The sequence below is a fragment of the Diadema antillarum genome, unplaced genomic scaffold (assembly GCF_040938485.1).
Source record: "Diadema antillarum isolate AM-2024a unplaced genomic scaffold, OU_Dant_1.0 scf00000069, whole genome shotgun sequence".
In the NCBI taxonomy this organism is placed as follows: domain Eukaryota; kingdom Metazoa; phylum Echinodermata; class Echinoidea; order Diadematoida; family Diadematidae; genus Diadema; species Diadema antillarum.
The window spans coordinates 2,417,415-2,441,403 of record NW_027270958.1 but is presented as its reverse complement, the minus strand read 5'-3'; the positions used below and the strand labels follow the sequence as shown (position 1 = coordinate 2,441,403).

General features: G+C 39.0%; 1 protein-coding gene across 1 annotated transcript in view; it reads right to left on the bottom strand.

Moving 5' to 3' along the window:
- Positions 1 to 23,989, bottom strand: part of LOC139716770 (peripheral plasma membrane protein CASK-like) — a 198,072-nt gene that overhangs the window by 141,059 nt on the left and 33,024 nt on the right. Inside the window, exon 2 of the mRNA XM_071628307.1 lies at positions 11,712 to 11,824. Within this exon, the coding sequence (XP_071484408.1) occupies positions 11,712 to 11,824 (113 nt within the window). The remainder of the gene's footprint in view (positions 1 to 11,711; positions 11,825 to 23,989) is intronic.

Sequence of the window (23,989 nt, the reverse complement as noted above, 5' to 3'; positions counted from 1 at the left end):
AATTAGTGCGCTAATTTGTGTTCATATTATCAAATAGCGCGCTATTTCGTTATCGGGTTAATTTCCCAAGTCAGAAAATACCACGCTATTTCAAAACATCGGGCTGATGTGAAAACGCCTATTAGGCACAGGGTCCTTAAGGTATGTACAGTACAAAGAAATCTTAAACATATTGATGTATTTATGTATGGTCTTCATAAAAGCAGCACACTGTACCCAAGGAGCCAGACCAAAGAGGGTTTATCCTAGACTGAACTACTCAGATGAATAACACACAAGCAAAACTAATAAATTCTATACCATCCCCCCCCAAAAAATGAATGTCACACAACTCTAGCGAGGCCTTCCAAAATTTAATTTGTAGGAAATATTGAATGCACAATTGCAATGCAAATACTTTCGGTCTTTCAAATGTATGGATTTCTATGCCTTGTCTTCCAGCACTGACGGATTGTAGCTAATCAACTTGCCGCTATCAATTTGTCATGCATTACAACAGCTGTGTGCCGCAGACTTATCATACATGAACATTCCTCCCTTTTGCATCTTATGATTAAAAAAAAAAGGAATATAAATAATAATGATGATAATGATAACAATGAAAGTAGAACAGAAATGTTTATGGAACACAGAGGGCAGCATCACTATAAAACTAAAGGGACCTACAATGTAGAAATGACTAAGCACGCCAAAGGCCTGTGCATCATGGTTGAATGAAATATGTTCAGTAACAACTAAATTACTGCTTCATTAGCATTACTGGCAAGGGTGACCTCTGACCCTGTTTTAGACAGGGAGCAATGAGCGCAGCCCTACCAAAACCTATACACTTGTACACTGTAGGTTCCTTTCCCTACCCGTTGTTCAGCTCTGTAAAAATTTGATTGATTGATTAACCGAGGCAATTTGTGGCCACCGTCTGCGATCACGATAAAAATGATCTGTATATCTCCATGGTACTGACTGTGACAGAAGAAATCAAAATTATGGAAATTAGTAGGAACTGTAGAAGAAGGCTGACAGCAGTCCAATTCTCTTCTACAAGCATGCATGTGCCAATATCAAACAATCTAAAATCTGCATATAGATTGGTATGCTTGAATTTACATCATATTTCAAGAATGGTGGTGGTGGGGGGGGGGGGGTTTGATAGGGGAGGTTGCAGTATTAGGAGATTGGCTGTTATTACCAATCTGCACTGAGCAAACACTCCACGCCAATTCCCGGGTGCAGGAATGATATTTTGTGTGGGCATGACTGCATTAAGTGCATTTTCGATGGCACCCATTCTCAAGCTTATTAGTCATGTAAACATTTGCCGGCGATCGCACTCCAGCTGGCATTGATTCTCTTCTCAATGGCCCCAAGACGATGGAAATAAAAACATGAAAACCTAGTTATCTAGAGTGACATTCTGTGCATTTTGCAGAACCTTTTGTCACAATTACACAGTTCTTTCAAGTCCAGGTTAAAACTTGAGGAAACAACCCAAAAATAGTCACGTTAAATGCTAGTCATAGCATAAGGCTTTGCATCTTACATCAGCTCGTAACATGTTACACATATGTGACCGTGCACCTCAAAACGAACATAAAGTCGCACACACTGATTTAGCGCGAGGACTGAGAATAGGTGAAATGGGTCAACCTAGCCAAACTTGACTTTTTTATATTTTCTGAAAGAGCGGGTCTTCTTTTACATTATGCTAAAATTTGGTATCAAAAAACGGGCAGGAAAGTGGGTTTTTTAGCAGTTTATCTCGAACATTTTTGGAACAATAGTGTGATAAGGTGTGTCTTTAGAATCCCTTTTTCATTTCTGAAAAACCTTGTCAACACTCTTCACTTTCAACTCTAATAACTTTTGAAAAGATAGTGCTACTGCTTTGAAAGTTGGCATTAATTATGGACAGAATGTGTTAATGAGGCATGCTTAATTTCAGTTCAATCAGATAATCCCTTCATTGTTGTTACTCTGGTGGTTTACTTCCTGTTTTTTGTCCCATTCATCGCACAGCCAGCACGGTCTGGTAAAGATTAAAGGGGAAGGCTAGTAACTGATCAGTGGGAATCAGTGGAAATGCTGGGAGATGGTTGTTCCAATTCTTATGGGATTCATTCAAGAGTTCATGGTATATCTATTGTTGTGTGAAAATGATTTGCTTCAGAATGGTCTCATATTCAAGTAATGTGCAGATTAATGCTCCGTCCCTGACCAGGGACGCTAACCTGGAAGCATTAAACTGCACATTACTTGAATATGAGACCATTCTGAAGCAAATAATTTTCACACAACAATAGATATACAATGAACTCTTGAATGAATCCCATAAGGATTGGAACAATCATCTCCCAGCATTTCCACTGATTCCCACTGATCAGTTACTAGCCTTCCCCTTTAAGCGCTTGAGTAGACACTGTACTTCAGAGCCTCTTTTCTCAGTTCACACTTTTCCTGAGTTTGTGCTTTCTTTCCAATATTTAGATAGGTTAGGAGAGTCCATTTGATTTGAGTTATACATATTCTTAAAGCTTAAAGTCTGCTCTTTCAGAATATGGTCTTAACTAAAAATTCATATCTGGCGACTTTTTGTTTGTTTTGAGGTGCAGGGTCACATATATGCATTTGTAGATTCTAATCACAAAAGAATAAAATATTGGGCTGAATATGAAATTTCCATGGTAACAAGACTAGAATACGGAAGGGGGGGGGGAATAAAAGGAAGAGTACATGTATACCACCTAACAACTGCACACTGCATTTCGGGATGGACTAACATGACAGGCTGTGATTGCCATGGATGACATCGAAAAAATTTGCCACGGCAGTCCTGGTGCTGATGAGAAATCTAGCAGGCCGTAATATACCGGGGTGAACGCAACAGAACGTGACAGCATGTACAATGTAATCATCCATAACAAAACTTGGAGGCAGTCAGAAGTGGGATGCAACGGGAAATACATGTATGTGTAGTCTAGCCTGATCAGACGCTGTGAGAATGGCGTCTGATAACTATGTGTTCACTGAAGCGAGGTCTGGAACAAACAAGACTAGAATACAGAGGGGGGAAAAAAGGAAGAGTGTACATGTACTCCACCTACCCATGGCACACTACTTTTCGGGGGGGGGGGGGGGGGGGAGGGGAGGGGGTGCAAGTGGGGTTGCTGTGGCCGCGGGGAACATGGTGTAAGCATATCATAGCATCAGAACTCTTGACTTTCAAGGTGGATTTATATGACATTTCTGCATCTTCAAGGTTCTTACTGTAAAAGATGCCCTTCTCAGAAATTGACATTTGAACAGGAAAAGCAAGGAGCTCAGTCTGGAATAATTGAGTTTAGGGAGAAAATGAAAAGTCAGAACTCTAAAAACAGAGGAAAGTTTGATTGCCAAAAGTGAGCTCGTTGAAAGATTTGAACAATAACACAGTATTGGAAGAAAAAGCTTACATATTGACATGTAGGCCTATGTCGTTACTTGATACTTGGTAATCAAATGTTATTTGACAGATCTTTGCATAATACTGTATGAATACTTCCTGTGTTGAAATCAAATTAGTATTCTATCTACTGTCAGAGAATTTAATTCATTACTCCAAAGGGGCCAGCACACTTTGAAAAACCCATTTGGCTGCATGAGTGAACCCCCGAGGTTCGGAGGGGTCACCAAATATCTGCATGCTGCCCTCACTGGTTTTCAGCAGCCCTTGGGCTTGGTAAACAGGCAATAACAATTATGAATATGATATTGATTTGTCCCACATCCCCGATTCGACAATCGGCAGTCATCATCCTCCTCTGGGGAGCTTCCTCGTTTGCTAATGCTTCGCGGAAAGCTAGCTGCAGCTCACCTGAATGTTGGGAAATAAATGAAGCGCACAGCTTGCTTGCTCGGGCAGTGTGGTCAATTGGCTGTGAAGAGCAAAGGGCTGCTATTTGCCTTGCATCTGTGTATATTTCATGGGCTGTATATATTCCTGGCTTGCTCTAAAGGATGAAGGAGGTGCGCTATGCAAACATGCAAGATGCAGGGCTGCTGTATATTGCACATAGGTCGTGAGCCCATACAGTACATATGTACATTCGTGACTACTCTCAGAGAAAAACGCTAATGAGGCTCAACCAAATACATTGATGCATGATTCTTGGACTGGATATGGCTCGTGCTACAATGATTGTCATGAATTATCATCGGCTGAACAGCAAATGCCAATCTAAGTGCCCAATCCTCCAGATGTGACACAAAGCCTTGATAAGTACAATCCTCTCAACTCAAGAGACATCCTTACGATCAAAGTCTTGATCAATGATGACCACACATAAAGAAAATCAACTAAAGCACATCCCAAATACTGTATACGCTATATATTTCGCGGGGGTTTTATTTTCGCGAATTTCGCGAGTCGGGAGCTATTCGCGAAATTAACAACACGCGAAAATATTACCTTCCAAAACGAATCCCTTGCCTTGATGATACAAACATTTCAGTACTAGTATATCATGTCATGGCTTACCGAACAGACCATACTGGCTAAGCTTGTTTACGTACGTCCACGTCTACTTACGAATACTGTAGAGAGCCAATCCATTATCGCAAGGGGACTACTCGTCAGAAATCTAGCGCGATGGACTTAACCACTTAAAAAATGTTGAATTCTAACTTACTAGTTCGCAGAGTTTGGTAAGTTTTTTTCATGCAGTGTGTAACTAGTATCATTCTTATTTGCTAGTAAGTTGAAAATTCACACTTTCTTTGCCACTTCATATTTTCTCTGGTCCCCCAATTGCGAATTTAACCACTCACGAAGATGTGTGACAGCGGCAATTCGCAAAAATTTATGTACGCGAAAATTGTAGCGTATACAGTAAAAGGTAAAGTACTCTTAGAAAGAATCCTGAATATTCATGTAACACCATGGTGTGTGCTGTCATACACATCCTTTCTAATGTTGTAATGCAATGACATTGCAAGGTAGTGACAGATCAACCAGCGTGAAAATGAAAAGTAGCAGTACGCAATATTCCTCAATTTACACGGTATAGGCCTATACCGGTACACATGTTTCAGCACTGCAGTACAATGCACATTGCCCTTCCCCCACACACAGCATACAAGTCACCAAATATACAGTATGAAGGGTCCTTAACCCATCCCCGTCAGCTCCCACAAAAAACGTGGTTTTTATTATTTATGACCGAAAGAGGGCGTCCTAGGACCTCAGGCTTGGCCAGGAGCTGTAGAATAATTTTAGCCAATCACAGAGATCCTTACTGGGACTCAGAAAAATAATTTATGCAAAGAAACATATTTTAGAATGTCTCTTATTGGCCAAAACACCTGCCAGGGGTTCGAGCCTGCTGAGAAACTAATCAATATTCATGTTTACAGCGCGCATGTATCTTTGTTGCCCCAGCAACTGCAGTGATTTCTTACGCGCGGTATCGTGATATCGATCTCTTCATAGAGTGCTTGACGATATCTCCTTGTGTGTGTACGTGTACTGCTATGCTATGCTTATGCTGGGGCGGGCACGGGGGTGTGTGTGTCGAATTCCATTTACGTTAGTGAGTGTGGGTAACTTCTCTAGGTTTCCCGTCCATTTCTCTCTCTCTTTTCTCTCTTTTGCTTTCGTATCATTCTATATCTTTCATTCTCAGAGAACAATCGTACTTCTGAGAGTGTTTTGTTCATTTTTTCTAAGTGATTATCTCGTTTGCAACAATTTAGAGGTGAGTTTTTGTCCTAGTGTTTGTTGAGTTTTTTGATTGAACACGATGTAGCTTATCTACGTATGTGCGCATAACATCGTAGCTTGTGTGGTACCCACTCGTTTGTTTTCCGTGTAAGCATTTTTGCCGTAGTGTCTTCATCGTTCGTCTTCCAAGCATCGTGTTTTCACCCTAGTTTTTCTCATCGTAGTTTTTTACCTCGATTTTTTTTTTGGGTGCAAGATGTTCTGTGTATTTTTTTCTACGGTAATATGCCATCGTTGATGATCTTCGTGTATTCATTACTAGTTTTTCACCTCCGTTTCATTTTTGTGTACAACTAATGTCTGACGTGGCGTAGTTACAACTATGTTTAGAGCTAGTAGTTAGCTAGGTCTGCGATGTCTGTATCGTTTGCTGATATGTTTTGTGAGCTGAGAGTGACTATGATGGGAGTGATATTCAGGGTTTTGCTGTGGTTGAGGTGATGGCAAGATGTAATTTATTTTGTGTAACCATGTATGACATTGATGATGGCGAGTAAAACTACGACACGAGTAACCTAGCCTAGGCCAATGCAAATGACGAGAGCTAGAGTGACACTGAAGAAACGGGGGCTGATGCTCGCTCGTGCACGGGAGTGGTCTAGAGACCTGCATTACAGTTGTGTATTTATTTTTTTTTTCCTTTTTCTTATTCACTCGGGTATTGTGCTACCAAAATTCGTGTCTCTGAAGAAACTCAACCGAAAGCTTGACAACAAGTTTGCATCAGGTCTATTCTGTAGTACTAGCACTAGGTTCTAGATCTAAATCATAATGGCGATGCTAATTTAGTTTTCATTTAGAACTCGATGAAATCCATTTTCTTTGCTCATTTTTCAACTGATAAATTATTTAGAACTGTACTTAAATTCTGATGTACTGCATTCACCATTGTAATAAAAAAGAGCCTGCTGATCAGGTGTTTCATTGTATCCTTTTCATTTCCTCCCTATCCTTTTGGTTTCCTTCCTGTCACTTTCTTCTTTGACCCTGGATGGAAAAAAAAAAATCCCATCTTGCCATGTAAAGACAGAATACATAACCATCATGAAATATCATGACATTGAAGTAATAATAAGAAATATTCAAGTGACCAAAATACTTGTTTGTGAAAATAAATAACAAATGAAAGGTGATTTCTTATGGAGCAGTTCTTTCAAATGTCAAACAGCTTCGATAATGAAGCAAGTGAAATCTGAAAACTATCCTGGCAACAAGTTGAAATTGATAGGGAATTCTGACAAAAACTGTCACACCATTTGATGTTTGAATTTGTCTTTTTATTGGATGAGGTTATAAAACTAAGTGCCGCCGATAAAATAACAATCCTCTCAATTTGAACAAGAGCAGTAGGGTGGTACACTAGTACGACTCAGTAAACAGCTGATTATTTATGCATCGTATCCATGGGCAACTGCGGGGTAACTGCAAGAAGGCGCAGGAAATTAGACTTGAGTCAAGAACGACTGTTTATTATTATTTTTTTATTCAAACTATTTTTTTTCTTGGACTAAAAGAAACCCCCAAAATATTTCATATGACGCTTCTAAAATATAAAATGAATATATGAAGTCTTTTTATCGTGATTTTATGAAGAATTAGAATTATTAAAAAAATATAGATACTAGACGGGCTGAACAAGGAAGTCTAATTTCACCCCAAGAATTTGCAACACACCGCATCTCGGGTGCATTCCTAGCGTTCTTGCCGCACTCTCACGATCACCTAGCTAGGCCATGTGCACAAGCCAGTCACATGTTCACAGTACACACGTTGTTAGCCAGTTCACCGATCTCATTCCTGACTTCGTGCGTGTAGAAAATTCTCTCAAAACTAAGCCAGACATGATTTTGGAACATACATTACAATGTCAAGACCTTTTCAGTGGACTTTGAATTCGCTATTTGTCTGTTTTAGCTCTTGAATGTACGACTTCGAACGTCCGATTTGTTTTTCACTACACCACGTGGAGTCCCGGGTTTCCTCAGCCCCATGCTTCTCCACACATGCACGTCACACTAGCACTGTGTACCTGTGTACACACACAAGCCATCGCGATCGAAGTTTGAGCGATAGCGATAACATGTTCGGAGCAGACATGCGGATTTCAGCACAGGGTAAATGAGTAGTTGAACGTATCACGATTGTAAAACAAATCTTTTTGTATGTCTCTGCAAATTTGAATTAGGCTATCTCAGCATAGATAGATTATGATACATTACAAAATAGATTAGCCATAGCAAGAACTTGCTTACATGAGAGTTATTAGATAACGTTGCAAAATAAAAACCCCGTCATTGAATGGAATGTTCCAGAGCTATCTCGGGGCGGGGGGGTGGGGCTCGAGGACATTATGGACACGTCGATTCGCAAGTGGGTATGATGTGATTACAGATGGCTTGAAATGAAGAGGATTTATCAATGAAATACACAGAAACAATATTTTTTCATAATTCCTGCACAATTTATTATTTCTTTTCATAAAATTCACATAAACTAGTGCTGTATTGAGTCAACTAAGTGCATATTAGCACGAGTGTACACGCATCATCCCTCCTGCCTAGTGGGAATGACACAGGCAGTTTTTTCCATGACGTATGAATGCTCTTCGCGTGTAGATCGCGCCGTAGGGAAGATCGCGCCCAAGTTCATGGCCAACTTACTAGGCAGGCACGATATTACAGATTACACAGAGGCCCGTACGTGGATGGGTTAATGAAGAAGTTTTCTCATCAACTTGGGTCGCTTCTGATGCGGAACTTAGATTTGGCTGAAATGCACAATTGTTTTTTTTTTTGTGTGTGTGTGTGTCCAAAATACAGAACTAATCAAAACACCTAATCCCATGCCAAAGACCTTACCCTACTCTGCAAAGGCTGGTTGAGCTACATGTACAAGTCAAAACCAAGAATATAAAAGATACAACAATTTGCCCATTCTCAACGAGAAACTTGCGATGGTAACTGTGTGTGGGTGTGTGTGTGTGTGTGTGTGTGTGTGCATGTGCCCGCACATATGTAATTTGACTCCTAGACCCCCCCTCCCCCCATCCCCACCCCCACCCAAGGATGGATATGTGTGGCAATTACACACAGGCTGTGGGTGACCCATTTTGTCTCTCAGCCAGTCAGTCATCTCTGGCAGAAATCTACATTTGCATGTAAATTGTAGAGCCATGAGACGAAACCCGCCAAGGGGCGTGGTAAGTGGCCAGACAAGTGGCTTGGGTAAGGGGGTGGGCCGGGAGGGGCTCCTGGCGCTTGACTACGGTATTGTTCACATGACAGTCCTAAACTTAAAGGGATGGTACAGTATTGGCGGAGATGAGAATTGGGCTTCTAATTTTTTGCGAGATACCAAGAAAACACTTATGATTTAGTACACAGCATGCCATTTTAAGAGGAATTCAAAGTTTATTTGATGAAAATCGGGTTTGGAATGACTGAAACATCCAAAAACAACGTAAAACAAAGCGATCGTAGTAAAGTGTGGGTCCCACACTTGATTAGAATTGCTCTTTTTTGGATATCTCAGCCATTTCAAAATCAATTTTCATCAAATAAACATTGAATTCCTCATAGAATTACATGCTCTTTCGTATTTCATAAAAGGTTTCTCATTATGTCCCCCAAAAATGTCAGAAACCTGAAATTAGGTCTCAACCAGAACTATACGATCCCTTTAAAGTTTAGCTCAAAGTTTCAATCTTTGATGATCAACTCGTAGTTTTAGACACACTTGAAAGTTAGCAGTCATACAGATTAGTCGATGATTAGAACCACAAGACATCTTAGGGCTTACGCTCTATCCACAAGCCACGGGGGGGGGGGGGGGGGGGGGGGGTCCCCACTTGTAGTTTAGCATTATGTGGACACGATTCTCTATGAACTCAAAAGTTGGCATATTTTCATGACCTCTCCATTAACCCTATTCCCCTCAGCTTCTGGGTCAATTTCTAGCGCGTGTTGTACACAACTGTATTGTCGCACATTTTTTGCTTTATCGCTAGCAGAGCTTGTATGTATTTCAAACGATTCCTTGGTTCAATCATCCAGTAGGATTCTCGCTCAAAAATTTGATCTCTAAGATTAAGTGTCATGTGGACATTTGTCATAGTTTAAAGGGATTGTATAGCTTTAACTGAGGGCTAACTTCAGATTTCCAACGTGTTTTGGTGAGATAGTGAGAAACCTCATATGAAATATGAAAGAGCGTGTAATTCCAAGAGGGATTCAATGTTTATTTGATGAAAATTGGCTTTGAAATGACTGAGATATCGAAAATAAGCAATCTTAATAAAAGGTGGGACCCACCTTTTATTGGGATTGCTTTGTTTTACAATGTTTTTGGATGTCTCAGCCAGTCTAAAACCGATTTTCATCATATAAACTTTGAATTCCTCTTAGAATGGTATGCTCTGTATTATTTCATAAGTGATTTCTTGGTATCTCGCAAAAAGTTAAGAGCCCAATCTTCATCTCCACCAATACTATACCATCCCTTTAAAACTACAAGCTAATCATTGAAGTATTAAACATTGAAGATTACAAATGTCATGTGAACGTAACTAGTTGAAGAAAAGAGACACCTGAGAAAAGGGAGAGGCAGCAGAAAAGCGAACCAGTGCATGGGATCAGATGTTCTTCCACATCAGGTTGGTTGTTATGTTTCCTTACAGGATCTTCTTACAATGTCTGTAACTGGCATCTGCCAGCAAATGTCAGTGTTTCAAGCATTCTTACTGAACACGACAAGTGTGCTGGCCTGCACTGAACTGGGTGGTCTTTTACTACATGTACAGCGTCTCCAAAAGATGATTACTGTTATGCTCAAAATGATCTCGTAAGTTCCCTCTACATGACATTTGAGACACCTGCTCCTCGTTTGTATTTCATTCATTTCACTTCTTCCTTTGTTTTACTATAGCCTCCCCTCCCCCCCCCCCCCCTCCTTCCCAATTTGCTGTCTTTTTGAGTTTGGGAAAAATCTCCTTAGTTTCATTTATTGCTTGGCATTAAACTTGTATGTTGTTCCAACCCCGGCGCAGCAAGAAATAATTCTGTCTACTATGGCTATAGCAAATCAACTCTCTGCATGTAAAACTGATGCTATGGTAGCTGAGAATATACCCATTTGAAGAATATCTCTTATATTTTCTCATTCAGAAGGGGGCAGGTCTTATTTATTGCTGTATGTTGATTAAGTTATTCTCTGGCACACACGCAAGGATCAACCTGTCCCCTATTTATTTATTTATCTACTTATTTATTTATTTATTATTTATTCATTCATTCATTCATTCATTTATTTATTCATTTATTCATTTATTTATTTATTTATTTATTTATTTATTCATTTATTCATTCATTTATTTATTCATTCATTCATTCATTTCTAAATTGTCCTCTTGAAGTTATGTGCAAATTCACACATACATAAGATACATGTACAAAGGTATTATACACCAACAAATAACAAACATTACGTTGAATCAGAACAGTAGTGTGAAGGAAAACTGGAAACAACTACACATTTGTAGTTCATGAAACTTCAAAGATTTTAACCTGTTCACAGATCAACATATATTATCATGCCACTTCTACTGACTGACAATTTGGAAGTGTCGAGCAAGATCTTTTCTTGAGACAATTAATGCTTCATATTTCAGCAGCTCTTCTCTGAAAAACCACATTCATTAGCCCCCTTTTTAATTAAAAATCAAAACAGAGGTAATGAATCCTGTTGGTGTGCATTAGTATGTCCTTTTTCATATAAAATCCAAACATTGAGCAGAGCAGAAGCACAAATCAAGAAAGAGCTAGTCTCCAATGGCAGAGGATGACACAATATCAAGATTCTGATATGAGAACATATAGTTCAGTACCCCTCTCACTGCAACAAGAAACACACTTATCTGATTATTATGCATTTGATAATTGGTGGAATGTCTCCCTCTCACCTTCTGTGCTGAGTCCTGGGCTTGATGTAAACTTTGCGACGTCCACAATCTTGACGGCAAACTGCTGTCCCGTGTCTCGGTGAATACATCGTCTCACCTCGCTGAATGGCCCTCTGAAATGATACGGAAGTGAGAGAGAGAACATTATATCATCTGATCACTTTTTTATTTTATTTTACATGTTTTATTGACTTCAACCATTGGCATACAAACTTAAATCATTTCCAATTATGGTATGTAAATAACACAAGCAAAAAAAAAATAAAAAATTTTAGAGAAAAGAAAAAAAAAAAGACAGAAAAAGAGAATAAAGGCGGCCGAATAGAAATATGTTTGACCTCGGGACCTCCATCAAGGGGAGAGGGGAAATGATAAACCAGAAGATAAGCGGTAGTTCACAACGACAACAAAAGGGAGATGATTTCGATTCGCCACAGAGAGAGGGGAAGGGGGCAAACTCGTTTATACTTTAAATGTATGAATATTGTGATGAAATAGAGAGATGTGGTTTTACTCACTTTCATAATTAAGTCTTAATGTTTCAAGTAAACAAAAAAAATGATGTAAATGCAATTAATTCTCCACAAATCATAAAGCATGGAAAGGTACCAGACACCAGGTGAAAGGGAATAGAAGAGGATTGTATCCTTGTTGTAAGAACTTTTTCTAAGTCTTCAATAGCAGACTTTACACTTCCCTGAAAGTTTGTAAAAGCAGTGAAATGAAAAGACCAATACATGGGATCAAACTTTTGTAGCAAGTCCATTTTAACTGGAAAATGGTACATCTTGAAAATGATGATATTTGACCTTTTCATTACAATTGCAATGAAGAGCTGCTACACTGTGGCACTTCGGATAATTCCTGAGTTTTGAAAACAGTGATGCATGTATTGTGTTTTAAACTGGCTGCTTTTCACAGTTATGCTAAACACAATTGGGACACCCCCCCCTTAATTCATCACACTCTTCAGTATTCAACAAATCTCTTTCATGCCATGTATTGATTATCTACTAGAAGTATCTACTGGTCCCAACTATCAAAACCCATCAATTAACCAATCAAACAATTAATAAATTTATACCATCTACTTGTAGAGAATGCACCTATTTTTCCATCTACAGCAAAGAGATGCTTTCCTCTTTGCATATCATATACACCCCAATACATTTGTCTCTCCTACTTCACCCATCCCTACACATATTATCATGTTTATATAATGTTTATGTATCTCTCTCCCTGAGACACACCCACACATCCAGGCAATAAGAAACATGCAGCCGGAAAGGTCACAGTATGCTCACACCCACTCTCACATCTTAGGCTGGATCTTTCAGGCTACTGCAACAGGCAGAACTCCTGACCCCAGTGTGTGTACCCAAGTCCACTATCAGCTGCCAGTAATACAACTACATTGTATAAGAACTTTCAACTTGACGGCTACACAGGATCCCTCTTTGGGTTGTGTAAAATTGAATCCTTCTCATGAGGGGGAAGGTATAAGAATAAAATTAAGAAACACACAAAGGAAGAAAAAAAACTTTCCTGGCCACTTTTTAACAGTTGGTTTCAGTGCACTAATAGCATTATATATGAGAAGAAAAAGCTGTAGGGTTCATGGAAAAAGAAAAGAAAAGAAAGAAGGTGTTGAGGGTTGCACGGGGAAGCAGTAATGCAATAATGGCCTGGAAAGCTCTGTACCCTGTAGATTCGGTTAGGAATCAGAGGGCTAGACGTAGTGATACTCAGGGCAGGTTCCCTGGGATCCCACCAGCTTTTTACCACTCCATCCCGTGCAATGTGATCGTACTTTTGGCCGGAGGCTGGATTGGGTTCCATTTCTTCACATCATACCCACTTTCGGTTCCTCAACCAACACCTCTTCTCTACACAAGCAGGCTGGTGTTGATGTAACCTGAATGTATAGTCCCTACCCTCGAGTTCGACTCACTACCTGGGTTTACAAACAATATCACGACGTTCACTGGGAGTCACTATTTAATATTTCAAGAATTTTGTTTTGATTTGTTTTATGCAACTCCAGATGGTAACTATATGACACTTTCATTACCATGACACCGACTGTACATGACACAAACAGCCATATATAAATGACAAAATTAATCTAGCTATGCCATGCTGTGCAAAATAAACAAAATAATTTATGTGTTTGCTTGTCCCTGAGAATGATGCTCGGAAAGATCATGCATGCTCTAGTCAAGTGATTGTTGAGTTTTCACAGGGAAACACTCAAACAAAGTTGAACATTTTTGTATAGTGCCCAAAATAGATTTATTTAAGGCACTAAACATTCAAATGGTCAGAATGATGATTCAAATTTCATCTCCAGGGAAGAAAAGGAAACCCTACAATTAATTCTGAAGAGCTTGAAAAACATACTGTAGATGGTGCATAAACATTTCTTACACACAAACGTCACAAGGTCATTACACGTGCCTACTACTCATAATGATAATAATAGTAGTAATATTAGCAATACCATTATTATTAGCTATACTTCTGCTATTACTACTACTAACCGTAATAATGTCTTGAATGTAGTGTCTTACCAGGCTCAAGTGTATAAAAAGTTATTCTATTTTTTGTTATTAAAAGCCATTGATGCTGATACACAGGAAAGGAGAATTTTGCCCCTTAATCCAAAAACAATTTTATGATGTTCTTCTGCACTTCACTATGTCAGGCAGTAATCCAAAAGCTCTGCATCTTCGTTCATCTCGAGATCTCGTAAAAGAGCTATGAAGTCTGGCTGGGACATTGGGTCCTTCAACTTGCTCCTCTATAACCTCCATACTATCTCCCCCTCTCTCTTTGCTCTCTCTCTTTCTCTTGTGTGACTTTCTCTCTATTCATGTCACATACACATGCTTGCACAAAACACATACACAACACACACATATTCTTGTTTTTGTCATTCTTTTATTTTTCTTTCTTTTTCATATAAACAATATACAAATTAGTTTATTACAAAATAATACCAGTTTCATTATGACGACATAAACTCCACATTGTCAATATAACAAATGAAAAAGAATTTTGTATGTAAAAAAGGGAAAAAGAAAAGGACACACACACACACACACACACGCACACACACACACACACACAGACACACACACACACACACAGACACAAAGACACATACACTGCCTCATTATAAAACTCTCTCTACCCTTTTCTAAGAAGTTGAGAATGTACATGTAGCTCATGTGTAATGACAAACCTGCACCACTTGGACGACAGATCATGTAACAGTCCCCTATCAAACACGTCTTGATGAGGTCACAGTTCTATGGTGTCATTCTTCACTTAGAAATACATTGGACGAGTACATTGCATGTATTTATCATTATAATGTGAGTCACGATGATAAGGCTAATGCACTTATAATGTGGTTATTACAAACAGGTATTGTGGGATAGTAATCCAATTTTCAGCACTAACAAGCGTTGTATGGAGATGTCATTCAGCGCTCGCAATCATTAAAGGAGACCCCCAGATGATTTTTAGACTAAATGCATTTGAACATTTTTAGATATGTTATACACTGGGTGCTGAGTTTCAGAATTCATAGTGATTGGATGAGGAATGAGAAGGTTTTCAAAATTCATAACAAATCACAATGAACACGGATGACGGAGCAGCTTCGCAAAAGAATGCGTGATTGAACACTCATGATAGATGAAACAGCTGTAATAGAGAAGATGATCAAAAGAAGATATGAAGATGTTGATGACATCACAGAAATACTGTAATAATGATAAAACATCAACAGCATAATGATATCATTATAAAAGATCGGTTACACACGAGAGAAAATTCGTAACTTGAATCATCATTGTAATGATGATTGCAATTCATCTTTAGAATTATCGGACCTTACACACGCTCGCTCGAAAGTGTGATTAGAATTCGAAATCTCGAGCGAAGGCGTTACGTAATCCTTGGTGACCTGTCAATCAAAACCTACGATCGAGTGCATGCACGCGCGCGCGTTTTATCTACGGAAGTGCTTGAAAGGTCACGTAAGCTCCGCCCCTCAAAAGATGTTTTGGAGGTCAAGCATTACACATGCAAATTTCGCACTGTAATTTGAGTGAAACTTCACTGGAATTCACCACCGGCCTAGAATTTGAATTCGTGATTGTGATTAGCATTCGTGATTCTAATTTGCTTCCACACGTGCTAAAAATTCATCATTAGAATTATTTTACACTGGAATCATCATTCAAATGACAAATTTTTGACCGTGTGTAACCGCTCTACGATGCCTTAGCACACACATCATGCCACTGAAAGGGTACTACTACTGGTATGCCTGAAGTAACACATACAGTACAGTGCACTCCCGTTATAATGAACACGGTTATAACGAAATCCCGGTTACCACGAAGTAACAATTCAGGCCGCAACATTATCCACTCTATGTATTTTTATTGTTTATTTGTTCGGTTACATCGAAATTTCGATATAACGAAAGAAAACTGCCGGTCCCGAGGACTTCGTCATAACAGGAGTCCACTGTATCACCACTAGTAAGCATATCATAAACCTCACATAATCGCTCTTACAGGCAGGAAGAACCTTTGTGCATTGTAACGATGTCATTCTACGAAATGCAGCCAGAAACCTGGGTGTCCAAATACACTGCGGATTGCTTGCAATGGATGCAGCAGTTTAAAATCGTCACAAATCAAAACTCTGCCTCCTGTCCAGTTGCCATCTCCTAATTAGAAGGCACCCCCGTCTTCCAATAAAGCCCACAAATCAATGTTGCACGACAGCAACCATGCTAAAAAGTATGCCCTGTGCAGATTGTCTCAACAGAAACAGACCTTGATCACGCTGTAACATCACAGCCACTTGATCATGTAATGTACGGTAATGCGCAAAGCAGAGGTGACTTGATGAATGCATGTAAAGTTTTTGTTTTGTATTGAAGCAACAAACTACGTAAGTTTGGTGTAAAATGTTCATTGATTCATAATGCTTTCCCTATTAATTAAAAGAGATACTGCCACAAGTGTTTTAAGATACAGCTCAAAAGAATGTGAGCTACTTATAAACTATACACAGGCTACTGGCCGAGGGGAATGTTCATTTAAACGATCTTGCATTGCTAACTGTAGTATACAAGTGTAATGTAGGTGTACATTATTACAAGTAGCATAAATAAGTACTTGTGTAACATTTCCTAGTAAATAACATCCCGAACGTAAAATCACATTTTAATAAAGCTCTGGTTTTACTGCATAAACATATGAGCTACAATAAAGGATTAAATTATAGTGGTACAATTAATTTACTATGCAAGTTTCTTTCTGCTTCATCACCTGGTCCTATTGTGGCAAATGCTTTTATACATGATACAGTAATCTCCTGCTCTACAGGCAGAGCTTTGCGAAAAATGTTCTTTTCCAGTGCGTCCCAGTAACATGCTAAACTTGTTTGTGTGACATCCTGAAAAATCTCACAATGTGCCAGAAAATAATAACATGCTGGAAATTGATGGCATGTTGCATTTCAGACACTCGCCAATGAGTCAAATGTGTCAAATTTCATAACAGAAAAAAAAAGCTATAAATATTTTCATCCTCTGATGAAAAAGTAATTCACTGTGGTTTAAAGTTGAAGTAAGTCTCAGACAGCACAAAGTGCATCTAAAACTCTTTTACAGACCTACAACTAGTGCCCTTGAGACAGGCATGAACCCTTGCAACTTAATATTTTGCCTGCACATGTTCACATACAAGATTTTTTTACTACATGCAACATTTCACAATTTACTGCATTAAGTGTTTTGATAGTTTCTGATATCAATGTATGAAGGCACAGAAACTGTATCTTAAAGGTGCATGGTCCCGGTATTTTAGTCAAATGCATGCGCGAGCGCACGGCGCAAGTTTCCTATAGAGACCTACGCTATCGACTCCTCTTCAGCGCTTACGCTTTGGCCCACTTCCCCGCGTCCGAAGAAGTCCGATTCATTGTAGTCAGTGGTCAGATCACAGTTCGGCTCATGATTCGGCTGAGGGGGATGACAGCTTTAGCAAACTTCTTTTGTGATGTCATAATAACAACCACATATGCACGCACCCTGGCATTACTACAGACTGCGCGATGCGCAGAGAAGACAACGAAAGCAACGTTACTTAGCAACACCTACACACTTTACTCTTGAGGACAGCTCAACTTCGGTAATCTTCGTATCAATGCTAACGCGGTGATTGGTAGTATCATCAACAGCGCCCTCTACACTATCGGGACTATGCACCTTTAAACCAATTCTTCAGCACTAGATTCCCGGATCCAATATTGGTTGGCTTTATTTCCCTCAAACATTCACTGACTTAATAATGCTTGGTTTCTGATGCTTCGAACAAATTCAACTGAGGGAGTCCTCCTCCTAGACAGGAAGTGCAGAGCCAAACCTCATCAACAATCGCTGTTCGTGAAGTCTTAAAACCACTTCACCTTCGGCTGATCAGTGCCTTAAACACTTCAACGAGCTGTCATTTCTGAAGCCGACTTGGTCCTTCATTGCCACGACTGGTTAGTAAAGTTACCTCAAATGGATTCCCCCGACTAGCTCCCCAGCATGCTTGCTGGGGGTTTAGGATGCCGCCATCCTCCCTTGCCCCGATATAACATGTGGAGGTGCCAATACCTCCTAATTGCATGCTTAGCTCCCTTGACTGACACCTCCCCCCCCCCCCCCCCCGAATATTCACACTTTCCATGCAATTTGGACAGCGCCACCTAGCCTGACTCCTACACCTGCATCGCCAATCAGGTTGCAGGTGGACCAATTTGCAGGATCCTCTCTAGACTATGCTGTGAGACATGCATGCACAGAGAGGTGAGAGAGAATGCTTCCAAGAATCGTTCAACATGCTAATTAAGCATCAGATTGATATTGTGCAAAATGTGGTAATACAAACATACAAATGTATGCAAACAGTTCCCTCTTCAATTAAGCAGTGTTTTAGCATCAATTTAAGGGACATGATAAATGCTTTTGTGACAGAGTGATACTGGTTGTGTAGTGTGCAGACACTGAAATGAACTGAATTGATTCCTCATATTTCACTGCAACAACAAGCCAGATACATCACTTGACAAAACTGTAACAAACTTATCTACATGAACGATTCGAAACAGAAATAAATAAAAAAAAGAAAAAAGATCCTAATAAAATGCGACAGGCCACAACTTTTATTATGATCTCTGTGTTTTACCTTGTATTTGGATATCTCAGTCATTTCAAACCGATTCAATTCCCCTTAGAATTGTATCCTCGCTAACATTTCATAGAGTGGTTTCTAAATATCTAAAGGCAATGCTGGATTTGAATAAAAGATTACAGAAGCAAAAGATAAGTACAGATGTCTCAGCCAACTCAAGGAAAAACTAACTTGGATTATGGTCATGTCAATCCTTTGAACAATCAACATACATGTTGTGGCAGTCACTGGTATGAGAATACTGGCAACTCTTGCGGTATAATTTCTTTCCGCTTTTCATAAAAAGTGACTGCAGATTTAAATTTTCACAGAGTTTGCATTATTAAGGTACCAAAGTTCCCTAAGGGCATGTGAGAACGTAATGTTATTAAGTACAGTCAGGCAGAAAATGCTTCTTTATGGAGAGAGTTAACTCGGCAAGATTTCATTTGCAACACAAATGAGCAGTAGGACTCCTTTCCTTCGGACACTATCCAAGTTGACTTTCTGATGAGCAGAAATTTCGGACCTGTTTGGTATTAAGCAGTTATGCCTGAATCCTACAAAGAAGATGCTTTTACATCACCATTCCCCCCCCCCCCCCCACTTCATTTTAACTATTGGCTTGGGGGTAAATGATTATATTATCATATAACAGAGAATAATGATCACATTTTCTTGAAGGGGGAGGGTAAGTAATCTTCTTCATTCTACTGGAGATGCATTCAGGATGTCTCACAGTAACTCAGCTACCATGAGCACATTGATATCTTAAAGGACAAGTTCACCTTCATAAACATAAGGATTGAGAAAATGCAACAATATTAGTAGAACACATCAGTGAAAGTTTGAGGAAAATTGGACAATCGATGCAAAAGTTATGAATTTTTAAAATGTTTGTGTTGGAACCGCTGGATGAGGAGACTACTACAGCTTGTGAGTCATATGCGTACAACAGTATAAAGGAAATATAAAAGAAAATTCAACATATTTTCACTTTTTTCGCATAATAAAAGAGCAATTGACTTGCCTCTTTCTAAAGGCAGGGGGAATAATATTACCCAAAACATTTATCGGTAACGAGTCAGGGGAATGTGTACTTTTTTCAAAAGATGGAATTTTGTGAAATTCTCTTTATATTTTCCTTATATTGTTGTACGCATGTGACATCTAAGTTATTCATACACTGCAGTAGTCTTCTCATCCAGCGGGTACTGCACAAAAACTTCAAAAATTCATAACTTTTGAACGGATTGTCTGATTTTCCTCAAACTTTCAATGATGTGTTCTTCTAATATTGCTACATTCTCTCAATCCTTATGTTTATGAAGGTGAACTTGTCCTTTAATGTACCCCAATAACAAATTAGCAAATTTTGAATGTCAAGTCCTTTGCGACCTCGCACCAAGACAAGCCACAGAGAAAGCTTTATAGGAATTTACAATTATTGCACACATGTTATGGAATAATCTCCCCATTTATGTATACAAGAAGCCACATCATTACAACCATTTGTAAATCACTTCTGAAAACCCACCTTTTTCTATAATTGATTATATATTTTCTGCTGTATGTATATCATAAAGTGCATCAACCATGGTTGAATTATAGCCTCAGTATTCTACAACCAGAATCCTCACTGAATGCACACATTAAAAGTCATCTGAGCCTCATGTACAAATGTACATTACAGAGGCTGTAAATACGTGGGAGGCATCATTATAACAGTTGGACTAATCGCGGAATGTTTCTTAGGACTGGTGGTTGGGGGGAAAGACTTCTTTAAATCTAATTTTGAAACCACCTACTCAATTTCCGGCTTATTTCCAGAGGCCCTGGGGGCAACGCTGCTGCTGCAGCGCCTGTACTTGAATTGAGAGTCACACCACCACAAATTGGGAGAAGTGTGTGTGTGTGTTGTTGGTATGCACAAATGCTTTGCACAAGAGAGAAGGGAAAGTAATAATGCATGACATCAAACTAATTCTCTTTTGCCGCAGAAGGCAAAGCAAAAACAAAAACAAAAACAAAAACAAAATAAACAAAACCAAACAAAACCAAAACATGAAGTTAGAATTGTGGAGCTAATGTGGAATTGTATAGGCCCTACTATGTAGATTGTTGGCTTTAAATTCCTCCCATTTCTATTCACACAGATGACAATCTGCATCAATGGTTTTTCTTTACATTAAAGGCATAATTTATCATCTGCAGACGAAACAAAAACCCAGCATTAGTGCTTTAAAATAGTTCCAAAATGTGAGTTTAGGGATAGAAGCAACCACTGTAAAAATTTAAATCCATATACTCGATGTTAAATATTGTTCAATACACAAAATGTGAACAATAGTTATAATAAAAATGTGTTCCAGACTAGACTGTCTACAGTTATGGTTTATTGAGAAAAGTACTGATATCTCCTTATACTTTAGGCTTTACTGCAAAAAAAAAAAATTATGGTAGGATGTTTTATGATATAACAGACCTACATTGTACACATATGTATCAAATGTGATATCTTGAACTTTCTTTAAATCACTGCTCCCAAAGGTAAACAGGACCTTTACGTAATTTTACTCTGCTGCCTGTCACCTTAAAGTTATCTGGGTGTGGACAGCATAATGTGACCAGTAATTAATTGTTAAACAATTAAAATATTAATGATTCTTTCTTTGGGGATATGCTACATAAACACTTGAACATAAGGCTAGTAAAAGCTGTATATTTTATTCTTTTTATGTAAAATAAAACAAATCAAAACCTAATGGGTAAGAAAAGTGAGACAATTTGAAAGGGAATAATCGTGATGACATGCTTCATTGCTTTAGACGTTCAGGTATACAGACCCATACACTGATTATCATGTTAGTGCTTTGAAGATTCCATTTGCTCTGAGTCAAAGGTACATGTTGTACATGTAGTCAAGATTAGCTGCATTTCTACACAATACATGCAGGTAAAGTGACTTTATACGCACAATTGATTGAGCCCTTTGTTCCTCTGGTAAGACTACCAAGTTGCATGGATCACACAGTTACATGGATTCCCTGTTATGGGACAGGCTGTGATGACAACACTCAATGGATGGACCGAGAGTTAGTCACCCAGTCGTCATGGCTGAGTGCTGACAGAGGAACTGGAACCACGCACAATTTGGCAGCATCCACCCTCTGCTAGTATTATCAATGATATTGGATCTCAAGTAACACTTTTCGCTGAACATTGAGAATGAATTGTGTAGTGGCGCTTTGACATAAGTACATACATTCCTGTGCTTTCTTTTGATAAAGTTGCAATTCCAAAGAACTTCTCATCAAGAAAATATGCTACTTGGACTTTACTACATTAAACTGTTTCCATATCAATGACAAATGCAGTTTGTGTTTTGAACTGGGAATCATAAGCACAGGGCTCTTCCATTTTTATCCCAACAAGAAAGTTGCTTTACAAAAGTAAAGTAAATACAGGCATCAATGAAATAAAAAGTATAGTAAATACAGGCATCAATAAAATAATGATGTGACTATTCTAAAGAAGTCACGTAGATGTGATGTTCAAATATTTAAGGTAGTGCTGAGCATAAAGGAATCTGAGGCACTGGTGTTATGGTCACACAGACATTAAATATCATTTCATAAAGCTTGCTTTAAAGAAAGTTTCCTATAGAAGGATATTCACCTTGAAACAAATTGTAATTAGTTTGAAGAAGTCTTCACTCTGCCTACAACTGTGCATCACATCAACAAAACTTGATTTCTATTAAATTCCATACACCTACAACAAATTATGATAAATGATTGGATTTCTCCAACATTTGGCACTCACTCACAGAGCTACAATATAGTAAAAATTGTCAAAGGAAAAACTGCTGAAAAATAAGGGGGAAAAACCTGAAATAGCTTTCTCGGTCTCATGAGAATAATGCATTTTGAATCAAAGTCCCCTCATAATAGTAGATAAAGACTGAAATAAATGAGCTTTCCTGCATTATTTGCAATATGACACTCATGATATCCCTGCCGTGTCCTTACATGAGTCATAAAAGGAATGTGTCTTGTGAGAAAAAATAATGGAGATTAACGATTTCACTCAGAAAGCTACAGGTACAAGTACCCTGAGTTAAAAGAAAAATATAATGACATTTAATAATGACTATCATTTCATGGTATTCAATAATGGACTCTGGTATGCAAAATTCTCATATATTGTACAATGTACTTTGCAGAGCCTGTGTGTAATCTGGTGCTTTCATCTAACTACTGTAATTGCATTCTCAACCAGTGATCTCGTTATGACGTACAATACTGAACAGTCTCGTCTGCTGAGGATAATGTACAAGAGGCCAGGAATGTTGTCACTCTGACAAACATAACTACACAGCTCATGGTTTGCGGAACGCGATGAACTCCAGCGATAAACTCCAGACATATGAATTCTCATGTTTGGGTCCACATTTCCAAAGTGCGGATGTCAATACTCCAGTACTACTGCATGGGTGCAGGAATTTCACCCCGGTCTTGGGGACAAGGGTTCAAGTTTCCCCACCTCCCCAAAGCCACCACCTGGATAAACTGAGGAAACTCACTGGCTGGGCACGGTGCCTTCATTGCACCTCCGCTCTTTGCCAAGGGGCGGAATATAACCCTGACCTTGGGGCCAAGCTGAATATCGGTATCATAAGAGTCCAAAAGGACAAATTCTTTAATAACTGGAGACCCTTTCCTCTCCAAGGGCATGTTTTCTAGCAGACCTAATAAGCCTTCAATATTTGTACCCGTGCCGTGGTACAATGTAGAACGACCAGTAGATACTACTACCTGCAGTACCAGAACAAAATTCTTCCCCACAGCCTATATGGCAGCATCGTATGTTGCACACAATGACAAGAGAAGAAAACCAAAGTACAGCCTGTACTCCTCATGAGGCTTGGCAGTGTTAAAGGACAAGTTTACCTTCATAGACATGTGGGTTGAGTGAATGCAGCAATATTAGTAGAACACATCAATGAGAGTTTGAGGAAAATCAGACAATCCG